This window comes from Neolamprologus multifasciatus, chromosome 14, assembly GCF_963576455.1.
Source record: "Neolamprologus multifasciatus chromosome 14, fNeoMul1.2, whole genome shotgun sequence".
NCBI lineage: Eukaryota > Metazoa > Chordata > Actinopteri > Cichliformes > Cichlidae > Neolamprologus > Neolamprologus multifasciatus.
In genome coordinates this window covers 23,260,981-23,273,078 of record NC_140452.1, presented here as the reverse complement: position 1 = coordinate 23,273,078, position 12,098 = coordinate 23,260,981, and the positions used below count along the sequence as shown (strand labels likewise).

At 44.3% G+C, this 12,098-nt stretch overlaps 1 protein-coding gene across 5 annotated transcripts in view; it reads left to right on the top strand.

Annotated features, from left to right (window-relative positions):
• dync2h1 (dynein cytoplasmic 2 heavy chain 1) overlaps positions 1 to 12,098 on the top strand; it is a 119,678-nt gene that overhangs the window by 58,513 nt on the left and 49,067 nt on the right. For all 5 annotated transcript variants that reach the window (XM_085183854.1, XM_085183855.1, XM_085183856.1 and 2 more), the window contains 4 exons: positions 1,001 to 1,164; positions 1,357 to 1,476; positions 10,711 to 10,845; positions 11,816 to 11,959. In XM_085183854.1, the coding sequence (XP_085039980.1) occupies positions 1,001 to 1,164; positions 1,357 to 1,476; positions 10,711 to 10,845; positions 11,816 to 11,959 (563 nt within the window). The remainder of the gene's footprint in view (positions 1 to 1,000; positions 1,165 to 1,356; positions 1,477 to 10,710; positions 10,846 to 11,815; positions 11,960 to 12,098) is intronic.

The following is a 12,098-nucleotide window of genomic DNA, read 5'->3' as shown; positions in this document are numbered from 1 at the left end:
TTCAGGTAAAGTGTGGTAGTTTCTCAGTAGGAGCTCACTCGTTGATTTTCCTTGAATTACCTAGTCTTTGTTCCTTGCCTTTTTAGAAAGGCAAGAGAAACAGCAAAGAGAAAGAGCACATTAGACTTTTCAGTTTTGAGGGTTTTTTCTGTATGCATGAGAATAAGATGCTGTAGAACCCTGGTGTTGTCTCATTTAGTGTCCACAGGTTTATGCAAATCTCACACATGAGAAACATGCATGCACTAGACATAAATATCTCTTATTTTACACAAAGACTAGCCTGTATGTACATAATATGTTATTAAAATCCGTCCATCCACCCATTTTCTTCAGTTTAAGCCTAATGAATTCTATGTAGTAAAAATATCACCAATTAATAGTCTCAAAATCTCAAAATGGTAGTTATTTTATCCACGTAATATTTCAGACAGCTCAAATACTTTGCAGCTGTTGGATATTAAAATTGTCCATAGAAAAAAACATGCAGTGCAGTCCTTTGGTCATTCCATTTTATGGATGAATACTCTTTGAAATTGTCTTACAAAATTGGACAAAAAAAAGCCCCCAAATACAGCGTGTATTCATAGACGTCTGGTTTTGAAGTGTCTTCTATAGCCAGTAATACTTTAGTTTAGGTAATTGCATTCCAATCACATATATAAAAAACAGAGGTTGAAAACATACCTGTAAAAATGATGTGTGATTCATAAGGCTCTGAATCATCCAGGGAGAGGCGGTTCACTATTTGAAGCAGAATTGGAAAGAGCGGGGGCAGAGACAGTATGCGAAAGGGCAAGTTATCCACTTAAAAGTAGTGTTGAACAAGAAAGAAAAAAAGTGCTGAGACAAAAAATTGACAGTTCTGCACTGCGGACATCTAGACGACAGAAGGGGAAGAAAGTAGAGGGAGAAAAGTAAAAGGACGGAAGGTAGGATAAAGTTAAAAGTTGATGTGATACAAGGTACCTTGTTAAGAGACACATTTGCACATGTGCAGGTCCTAGATATGTGGTCCAGATAGGAGACAAGGTTATTGATTACAATGAGGACTTCCGTCTCTTCCTGGCAACACGGAATCCCAGTCCCTTCATCCCTCCTGATGCCGTCTCAGTGGTTACTGAGGTCAACTTCACAACAACCAGGGCAGGCTTGCGGGGACAGGTAACCCATTCAACCAGCACACAAATACAAATGCATATAAAATGTACAATGCCAGTAATTTAAAATGTACCTATTGAGCATAATCATGTCCAATAATAACTTTAAAGTTAATAACACAAATACATGGGATATATACTTGATGTGGCCACACAGTGTGCCCACTGGCTCTTTATTTGTGTGTCTGTATGTTAGTTGCTAGCCTTGACCATCCAGCAAGAAAAGCCAGAGCTGGAGACTGAGAAAACAAGGCTACTACAACAAGAGGAAGACAAGAAGATACAGCTGGCTCAGCTGGAAGAATCATTATTGGAGGTACTCATGCTAACATATACTGTGAGGGAAATATAGACAAGGATTCTTCTACAGGATGGGCCATTTATATGGATACACCGTAATAACATGGGAATGGTTGGTGATATTAAAGTCCTGTTTGCAGCATATTATGTGAGGGGGCAAACTCCTCAAGATGGGTGGTGACCATGGTGGCCATTTAGAAATCGGCCATCTTAGAATAGAATAGAATAGAATAGAATTCAACTTTATTGTCATTGCACATGCACAGGTACAGGGTAACGAAATGCAGTTTGCATCCATCCAGAAGTGCTTTAGTGATATAGATATATTACAATATATATTAGCAATAATATAGATATGTAAGTATGTTACAGAAATGGGTCTATTATGGTATATTATAATGTACACGGTATGAAGTATGTTATGAATATAACATACTTGTTACTTGTACTTATACTATAACTATAAGTATGTACAGGCTGTAGTGAGTACAAGCTATGTACAGGCTATGAACAGGATATAAATATGAAATAAAAAAACTATACAGAAATCTGAGATATACAGTTATACAGAAATGTGAACTATGCCAGTTATAAACAGTTGTAGGATTAAAAATTATCGTATGTACAGAATGATTATTTACACAGAGCTATACAGTAGTGCAGTTAAGATAAGTGAGATATGTGGATAATTTCTACAGAGGTATATAAAGTGCTAGTGGTTGTGAGTGGTGGTTCAGTCCATGTTAGTATTGTGTGTTTGAGGGTACGGTTGTCCATTGTGTGTGTAGGTGGTTGTGGGTGTGTGTATGTCCAGTCCATGAGTTTAATGTGGGTCAGATGTCAGGAGGCAGAGTTCAGGAGTCTAACAGCTGTGGGGAAGAAGCTGTTCCGGTACCTGGTGGTCTTAGTCCGGAGGCTCCTGTAGCGCCTCCCAGAGGGCAGGAGGGTGAAGAGTCTATGTGATGGGTGACTGGGGTCTTTGATGATTTTCCCAGCCCTTTTCAGGCACCGCTTCCTGTAGATGTCTTTTATGGCAGGAAGTGGTGCTCCGGCGATGCGCTGGGCAGTTTTCACGACCCTCTGCAACGCCTTCCGGTCCGGCAGTCGTGGGTGAAGAGGGAGTAGAGGAAGGGGCTCATCACACAGCCTTGTGGTACACCGGTGTTCATTGTAATTGTAGATGAGCAGCGGTTATCCAGCCGGACATGTTGGGGGCGGTTAGTCAGGAAGTCCAGTAACCATTTGCAGATGAGGGAACTGATGCCCAGGTCTGTCAGTTTCCTGATGAGTTGTGAGGGGTGGATTGTATTGAACGCTGAACTGAAGTCTATAAACAGCATTCTGGCATATGTGTTGTTGTTGTCCAGGTGTGAGAGGACAGAGTGCAGTGCGATGGAGACTGCATCCTCTGTGCTCCTGTTCTGGCAGTATGCGAATTGGTGGGGGTCCAGGGTGGGGGGGGAGACAGGATTTGAAGTGTGCTAGGACCAGCTGCTCTAAGCACTTAGTGATGATGGGGGTGAGTGCTACTGGGCGGTAGTCATTGAGGCTTGATGGGTTGGAGTTTTTGGGTATCAGGACGATGGAGGTGGATTTGAAGCAGGCCGGTACCACAGCGTGGGCCAAGGACAGGTTGAATATTTCTGTGAGCACTCCTGCAAGCTCCCCAGAACACGCTCTGAGAACACGCCCGGGGATGCCATCAGGACCTGCAGCCTTGTGGACATTGATCCTGCTCAGCACCGCTCCTACATCGGTGGGGGAGAGAGTCAGAGGTTGGTGGTCTGGCGTCATGTCTGTTTTGGTTGTGGTTGTTGGATTCCCTCGCTCAAAACGAGCATAAAAGTTGTTGAGCTCGTTGAGGAAGGAGACATCAGAGGATGCGGGGGAGGGTTTGGTGGTCCTGTAGTCTGTAATGGTCTGGAGTCCTTGCCACATGCGTCGGGGGTTGGAGTTGGAGGAATAAAGGAATAAAGAAGGAGTGAGAACTGAGAGCTCTGTGTCGTCCATGCTTACCTCCACACTGGTGACCCCTGACTCGAGCATGCTACGGGCCGAAGATAACACAGACTAGAGCTGAGCGATATATCGAGTTTTTAAAAAATATCGATATATTTTTATACGAGATATAAGATGTGACAATATCCTTTATATCGATATAGTCTATGTTACGTTATAACTATACTTGTGGAGCCACAAGTTTGCCTCTCTTTCGTCCACTTTTGTCTTTACGCAACATTACTCGGCCTCGCCTCTCCTTCACTGAACACAACTCCCCCTCCTCCCCCATCGCTTCACCTGCAGGAAGTGACAAGATGGACACGGCAAATCTCCGTTAACGAGTTACTGCGCATCGCCCCGTGCGTGGGGCTGGACGCCGTCAACGTGTTAGCTAGCTAACCACGCTAACGAGCTAACCACGCTAACGCCATGCAGCCCAGAGGCGCTGCACAGCCTAAAATCCTTTCATTTTCTCAAAAGTTGACAGCGCGCCTTATGTATGAATTCTGGTTGTGCTTGATGGCCGCGAACCGATTTAATGTGGTACACGGCGCTCAGCAATCTGTCAAAAAATGTTTTAGTACGACTTTGGTAAGCTACGGTGCTGCACCGGTTGATGGATTGTCAGAGCATTACGGCGACCGAGGAGCCTCGCGGAGTGATACTACTGTGCTTCAACGTAATATTACCCTACTGTGTATAAGGACCATAAATGGCACCTGTTAAGAGACGTGGTTATGAAGAGGATTTCAAACTCAATGCTGTCAGTCACACAGTAGAAGTTGGGAACAAAGCAGCTGTGAAATCTGTCTTTGTTACTATGCTCTGCGTCTTTTAGTTTACATTTTGACTGCACAATTGTGAGCTTTTTGTTATGCACAAAAACAACATTGTTTTCTTTTATTTATGGACCATTATTATTTAATAAATGCTCATAATTTATTTTTGAGTAAATTTTATGGTTCCCAACTTCTATGCTCTATGTTAATAAAAGTGCCTGTGTGACATCTGGGACACAGCTTTGACTAAGAACTCTCTTTTTGTTCTTACTTTATGGCTTAAAATGGCTTAAAAAATATCGAGATATATATCTTATATCGCCGTCCAGGTAAAAAATATCGAGATATGAATTTTGGGTCATATCGCCCAGCCCTAACACAGACTCCACTTTGGATGCATCAGCGGTCGCCGGTCCTCCGCCTCCGGTTGCAGCTGTGGCGCTGAAACTGCCGGACTTTTGGCTCCACATTCCCCCGTCGTGGTTTGTGCACGTGGAGGCTCAGTCACCTTCTACGCCTCCACCTGCCTCCTCCAGAGCATCCGCCCCCTGCTGACGGCAGGGATTGCTACACGCCGGCACCACGGAAAGAGCATCTGTTTCTACCATCAGCGTTTTGGAACATCGGGTCAGTTGGAGGCGCAGTCGAAAGATTGCAGCGGTCCCAGATCAGATGTACACACTGGAACTCTTTCCCATGTTGCTGTCTGTGTTTATTGTGCTATGGTGTGTTGATATCTGTGCATTCCTGTATTATCCTTCTGTGTTACACATTTCGATGTTTTTTTTTTTTCCTCGCTACCTAGCCTGACCTGTCTCCCCAATGTGATGTTTGTGTATTGTATGTACGGTCGGCAAGTTCTGTCATCTCGGTTGTGGGCAAAAGACCTGCAACTGACAAATAAAGGCTATCTCATCTCTCATCTCACCCCCCACATTCAGGATTTTTCGGCCAATCTCGCCGGATTTTTTCTAAAATTGACTTGGTGCAGGGGTATCACCAGGTTCCCATGCGTGCCGAAGACATTCCTAAAACCGCTGTCATTACCCCCTTCGACTTGTTCGAGTTTTTGCGCATGCTGTTTGGCCTGAAAGGTGCCGCCCAGACCTTTCAGCGGCTGATGGACTCCGTTTTGCGCCGGCTGCCGTTCGTTTTTGTTTACCTGGATGATATATTGGTGGCCAGCTGCTCAGCGAGCCAGCACGAGTCCCATCTGTGCCAGGTTTTCCAGCGTTTGGCAGCGCACGGCCTGATCATCAACCCTTCCAAGTGCCAGTTTGGGTTGCCTGTTCTGGATTTCCTCGGGCACCGCATTTCCGCTGAAGGTGTGGTTCCGTTGCCCGACAGAGTCCAGGCCGTTTCGGCTTTTCCGCGTCCCACGTCGGTTAAAGCGTTGCAGGAGTTCTTGGAGATGATAAATTTTTACAACCGCTTTCTCCCCCGAGCTGCTCACCTGCTACAGCCACTCTATGCTGCCTTAAAAGGTAAAACAGACAAAGACCCCGTTGACTGGCTGACGCCGCCCTTCTGGCCCACCTGTTTCCGTCGGCGGAGATCGCGTTGACCACCGACGCGTCCGACGTGCCAGTGGGTGTCGTGTTGAAACAGCGGGTTTCAGGTCTCTGGCAACCGCTCGCCTTTTTCAGTCGTACGCTCCGGGATGCCAAACGCAAGTACAGTGTTTTCGACAGGGAGTTGCTTGCCCTGCACCTCGCGACATGACATTTTCGTTTTTTTCTCGAGGGTCGCAACTTTACTGCATACGTTGACCACAAACCTTTGACGTTTGCCATGTCCAAGGTCTTTGACCCGTGGAGCGCACGCCAGCATCGGCAGTTGGCGGCCATTTCAGAGTTTACCACAGACATTCAGCATGTGGCTGGTAAGTCCAATCACATCGCTGACTGTCTCTCACGCGTGTTGGTTTCTCCGGTGTATGTCGGCGTGGACTAAGCTGCCATGGCCACTGAGCAACGTGCTGACCCGGAAGTCCTTGCCCTTCCGTCAACAAAAATGGGCCTCGAGCTGGAGGACACCCCTGTGTGGGACGGCAGTCCACACCTGCTTTGCGACGTTTCCACCAGTCGCCCCTGCCCGGTGGTTCCCCTTTCATGGCGTTGTCGTGTTTTTGACTCGGTGCATGCCCTCTCTCATCCCGGCGTCCGGGCCTCGGTCAAGCTGGTCAGCGCCAGGTTTGTTTGGCCGGACCTTCGCAAAACGGTGAAAGAATGGGCGGCGGCTTGTATCCCATGCCAACGCTCAAAAATCCACCGGTACACGCAGGCACCCCTCGAACCTTTCCGTGTCCCTGATAGGCATTTCGATCACGTTCATGTTGACCTGGTTGGTCCCTTGCCGCAGTCACAGGGTTTCACGCACGACCAGGTGGCCGGAGGCGGTACCCCTGGCGTCCACGACAGCTGTGATGGTGGCCAGAGCATTTTTGCCCCCGTGTTTCGATACCTCTGTGTTGCCTTTTCACCAAGAGACTCATTCAACTGGCCCACAACGACCAATCCACTTTCCAGGAAACTGTTCATCTAGGAATGCTCGGACCTGGCACCTATAATGTGGTGGTGCACCATCTTGCTGGAAAAACTCAGGGAATGTGCCAGCTTCAGTGCACAAAGAGGGAAACATCATCATGTAGCAATTTCAAATACCCAGTGGCCTTGAGGTTTCCATTGATGAAGAATGGACCCACTATCGTTGTACCCCATATACCACACCAAACCATCACTTTTGTTGTTCCAACAGTCTTGGAGGGATCCATCCAATGTGGGTTAGTGTCAGACCAATAGCGGTGGTTTTGTTTGTTAACTTCACCATTCACATAAAAGTTTGCCTCATCACTGAACAAAATCTTCTGCGTGAACTGAGGGTCCTGTTCCAATTTTTGTTTTGCCCATTCTGCAAATTCTGTGTGCCGATCTGGGTCATCCTCATTGAGATGCTGCAGTAGCTGGAGTTTGTAAGGGTGCCATTTGTGAGTAGCTAATATCCGCCGAAGGTTCGACTAATTTCACTCTCCAGTGACATGCGGCGAGTGCCACGCTGTGGGCTCTTGCTTTGATCCGCTCCTCACGTCTTAACCTCGTCGACATGTCAATGGCTGTGAACAAAGAGAAACTTGTCAATAACTCATGAAAGAATAAAGTTACGGTGAAACCAAGCACACAATTGTTTTTCTTGTGACATTACCAATAAGTTTGATGTGTCACATGGCCCTCTTCCTATTGAAAAAACAAAAGTTGTATCCAAGATGGCCGACTTCTAAATGGCCACCATGGTCACCACCCATCTTGAGGAGTTTGCCCCCTCACATGAACTAATGTGCCACAAACAGGACTTTAATATCACCAACCATTCCCATGTTATTACGGTGTATCCATATAAATGGTCCACCCTGTACATAATGGAGTACAAAGCTATATATTGTTGAGTTCATAGTATTTGGATGTTGGCAAAAACATCCTCCTAGCTGTTCTGATGTTTATAATTTATTTTAGTTTGGCCATTTAATATTGCCTAAAAAAAGAAGTAATATTTGAAAAAAAAAATCACCTGAATAGAAGATAAAAGTCTACATTCAAATCATGTGTTGATTACTTCGCACCAAATCTGCTTTGGCGGTGTGCAGAAGCAAATTCGGAATTATGTCAGAGCCCAAATACCTGCGGACCTGAATGTGGAGATGATGATTTCATGTTGGTGAAACCTCATTTTCTTCCAGTGTGAATGCTCAGTTTTCTCTGCACTGCAGATCTTGTTTTTGCTCCCACCCACTGATGAGGACTAAGCCTGAGGAGGGTATGGTAGACAAAATAGAACGGTGTGTACAGACTGAGCAGGAGGAGTTGCTGCTGTCGCGATCAGTTTCCCTCCCCTGAACGCTGACGCATATGTCTGATGGAGCACTTCATCATAACCAGAAGCTGTTATTGCTGAGTACTGAAGTTTAGTTCAATGAATCTGTGAAAATTGACTGACCAAATGGAAAACTTTGGATACAATGTATCCACTGGAGGGGCTGCTTTCTGATGATTTAGCCTCTGTAACTAGTGATATCTTAATCATCAGTAACTGGGCCAGTTATTCTGTATTCTGGTCATTGCAGACAAATATGAACACAACAATTACTGACAACACAGTGTGTTCATTTTGTTCTCAACACAGATAATTTAAATAGCTACAGCCAAAGCCCATTCAAACCTTCTTCTGTCCAACTACTTGAACTGCATAAAGACTAAAAACAGAAAACAAACCTTCTATCATCATCATCATCATCCCATCATAGTTTAAAAAACTGAAAATATCCATTGAGGAGAATGGGCAGTCTGCTTTGAGTTGACATAAAAGCAACAGTAACTCAAATAACTACTACCGGTACATCTGAACTAGAGGCTGAATGCTCATCGCTCTTCTTCAACATTGCTAATTTGGCAGCATTATACCTGCTGCTTGTGTTAGATTTGTGCCTCACTGCTAACACCATTTATTGAAATTGGCACAGGTACTGTATCCTGCAGGCATGTTTGGTCCCTCTAAGCCAGGAGGATGGCCATGACAGATGTCCACTGTGTGTTGGCATTGAATATCTCAGGCAGGCTCTGACAGATGATGTTTGCATCAACTCCAGCTGTATGCCATTAACTGACAGGATCACAAGGCTGGCCTGGTTTGACAATACTTTACTGAGGCTGACTTGCCTTTTTCAGGGGTGTCTGCATGGAGCTCCCCTTTACCTACTCAACACCACAAGCTTGCTCAAGGCCATGCTGCTACTGATAATATCTCGAGATGAAGCCCTCAGTCCCAATAAGCATTACTTATGGCCACAAGTTAGAATCCCTGATGATCTCCTTACCACGAGTTATACTATAGCGACTTACATGGGGCATATTGGGAACTCTTCTTCCCATGTGGTTTTAGCTCTGTCCCAGACTCTCCACGCTGCTGTGGCTGATGTCTTGACACAGAGCTTGAGTGACCTTTGCTTCAAGCTTTTGTTTTCATAACCAAAGAGCTTGGCAGACTGATGTCTACCTTTACTTTGGCATGGCAACAGGTGTAGCTTACTTAGTACATCTTCTCTGTGGCTCATAGGAAAATGCTTAGGATGTTGCCTGTAATTCAGGGTCCGATGTTCAACCCTGCAGCCCAGCAGACCCACTATGCTCAGCAGACTAGAGCATAGTGCACAGGTGAACAAAGTCAGGCAACAGTTTGCCAATTTGCGGTGCGTGCCTTCAATTAATCCATGGCATTGTAACTGCCTGACTGCCAATGTTTTGATGCCTGATGTTTCTTCCACAACACTTCAACGTCTGGGAGGTCTTCGACCCTTGGGTGCAAACCACCCTCAGCAGAGGATACAGTTTCCAATTCAATTCAATTCAGCCTCCAGGTTTGGAGTGGGGTGCAGATGACCTTTGTCACAGATGCCCTGAAGGCTTTTGTTCTGAGGCAGGAAACACGGCAGTTCTGGAGAAAGGTTCCATTGAAACAGAGGCTTCTATTTGACTTACTTTCTTGGTCCAAAGAGAGACGGTGATACCACAAAGCTCAAATCACCTAATCCTGGTTTCTAGAACATGACAGTGTACTGAAATGGCCTCCGCAGTCACCAGATCACATTACAAGAGAGCATGTTGATGTGGTGGAACAGGAGATTCAATGAGCAACCATCAAATCTACAGCAACTGTTTGATGCTGTCACGTCACATGGATCAAAATCTCAGATGAATGGTTTCAGCACCTTGTTGAATCTGTCCCATGTGTGTCCATAAAGACTGCTGGTTTAAGAAGATGTAGCCATAAGAAGGGGTGAGCATTGTGTGGACATGTCATTTTACACATATTGTAATGACAATATAGAGCAAAACATCAAATTCTTTCTGGCCAAGTGCTTTATTCCAATGAAGATTCCTTCATTTCTTTACTTTCATACAACAGCTGAACGAAAGCTTCATGCATACAGTATACAGTCACAGTCAGAGAAACGTGCACACATCAGCGATGGACATTGTGGAATTCACCCTAATGATCATTTTTTTTGTCTAAGGGAAATCTGTTCACACACACACCCACACACACACCCACACGGATACCAAGATGTCAGTGCTTCAGTGGCACTAGACATATAATTATTCTTGAATTGGAGCATATTTGACTTGACATTTCCATGCTCTGCTGCTTTCTCATCTATTGTATTTGAATTTATTTGAATACATTTTATCACTTGGTTTCAGAGAATAGATTCTACAGGATTTAGTGGAAGACTCTTGGCACCCAATGAATGCTTAAATACAACAAAATAAATAAAAACCCCACATGATGCAAACAACTTGTTTTTTCCCTGCAACTTTTATCAGATCAAAGATTTTATCCAATTGAGCTCTCTCTACGTAATTTAAATTTCTCCGTATTTCCTGCTGATCTTTTGCAACTTGTCCTTTTTTGGTTGTCAGACCTTGGCTACAGCTCAGGGGAATATTCTGGAGAACAGGGAGCTAATAGACAGCCTAAACCAGACCAAAGCAAGCAGCGCCCTAATCCAGGAGTCACTACTGGAATCACATAGGCTGCAGGCCTCCTTGGACCAGGTATTTCAACCACACACACACACACACACACACACACTTACACTTGATTTAACAGCGGTACCTTTAACAGCGGTACACACACAACCCATGAAAATGCTATATACTAAATACATTTTTGGGGTTCAGTTTTAAAAGGAGTAACACTTTGGGAATCAACAGTATCAGTTATGTTGGCCTTCTACATGGATGTCATACCTTGATGTTTGTCAGGCAAACTCTGACTCTTCATAGTTCAAAAGGCTTTAAGTGAAAATCGAAAAGGCTGTAACTTCTAATCTTTGACAGATGACTCCTGAAAACTTCGCTAGCTGAGAGCAACAGTTCAATTTTTTTTTTTTTTTTTTTTGCCACGTATGTTCTACTTTCCAATAAATGATTTGAGACCCTGTAAAACAGTTGCTAATTAATTATTAAAACAAGATATTTAGGTAGATGTAACATGCTGTCAATTTCACAGAATGTGTACCTAAGCAAGTAAGCCAAATGTATATTAAATATAATAAAATGTGCAATATAATGCTGCAGGCATCGGACTGCACATATGTAAAAGTGTAGGCACATTGTAAATGCATTATATACTCATCCTCTAGGGTGCAGTGTTATACCAGAACTGATTTTGCACTTTACTCTTTTTTAAAATTTTTTATGTGTGTGTGTATTTTATTATTTCTCCCCGGGTCCCATGCACCTCTGTTCTCTCTCACAACTCCTTTCTCATTACAAGTCATTGAGTCCATCCTAATTTATCCCTCTATTCTTCCATTTTGATTGAAATAAACACTTGTAATTGCTTTTTCGCGCATGTTATGTTTTCTGCATATCAGTCCAATTTTCTGTCTTCATCCATCCATCTGTTGTAACTCCACAACATATGTGGTCCTTCTTTCACTGTTTCCTTGTTTTGTCCCTTATTTCTTTTTGACATTGTTTTCTCTCTCTCTCTTTCTGTTTTTCTTTGCTTTTACTTTAGGAACGGGATGCCTACCTTCCTCTTGCAGAGAGTGCTAGCAAGATGTATTTTGTTATCACAGACCTGTCAAAGATCAACAATATGTACCGCTTCAGCCTCGCCTCTTTTCTGCGCCTCTTCCAAAGAGCTCTTCAGGCCAAGAAGGTAACTAAATACTTTTAGCTCTAACTTTAACCCTTTATTGTTACTGCACAGTCATACTTTGTACAATAGTACAATGGAATTGGAGTACTGTCCCACACTGGTGGTAAAAGAAATGCAAGCAGATCACCATACATAAATA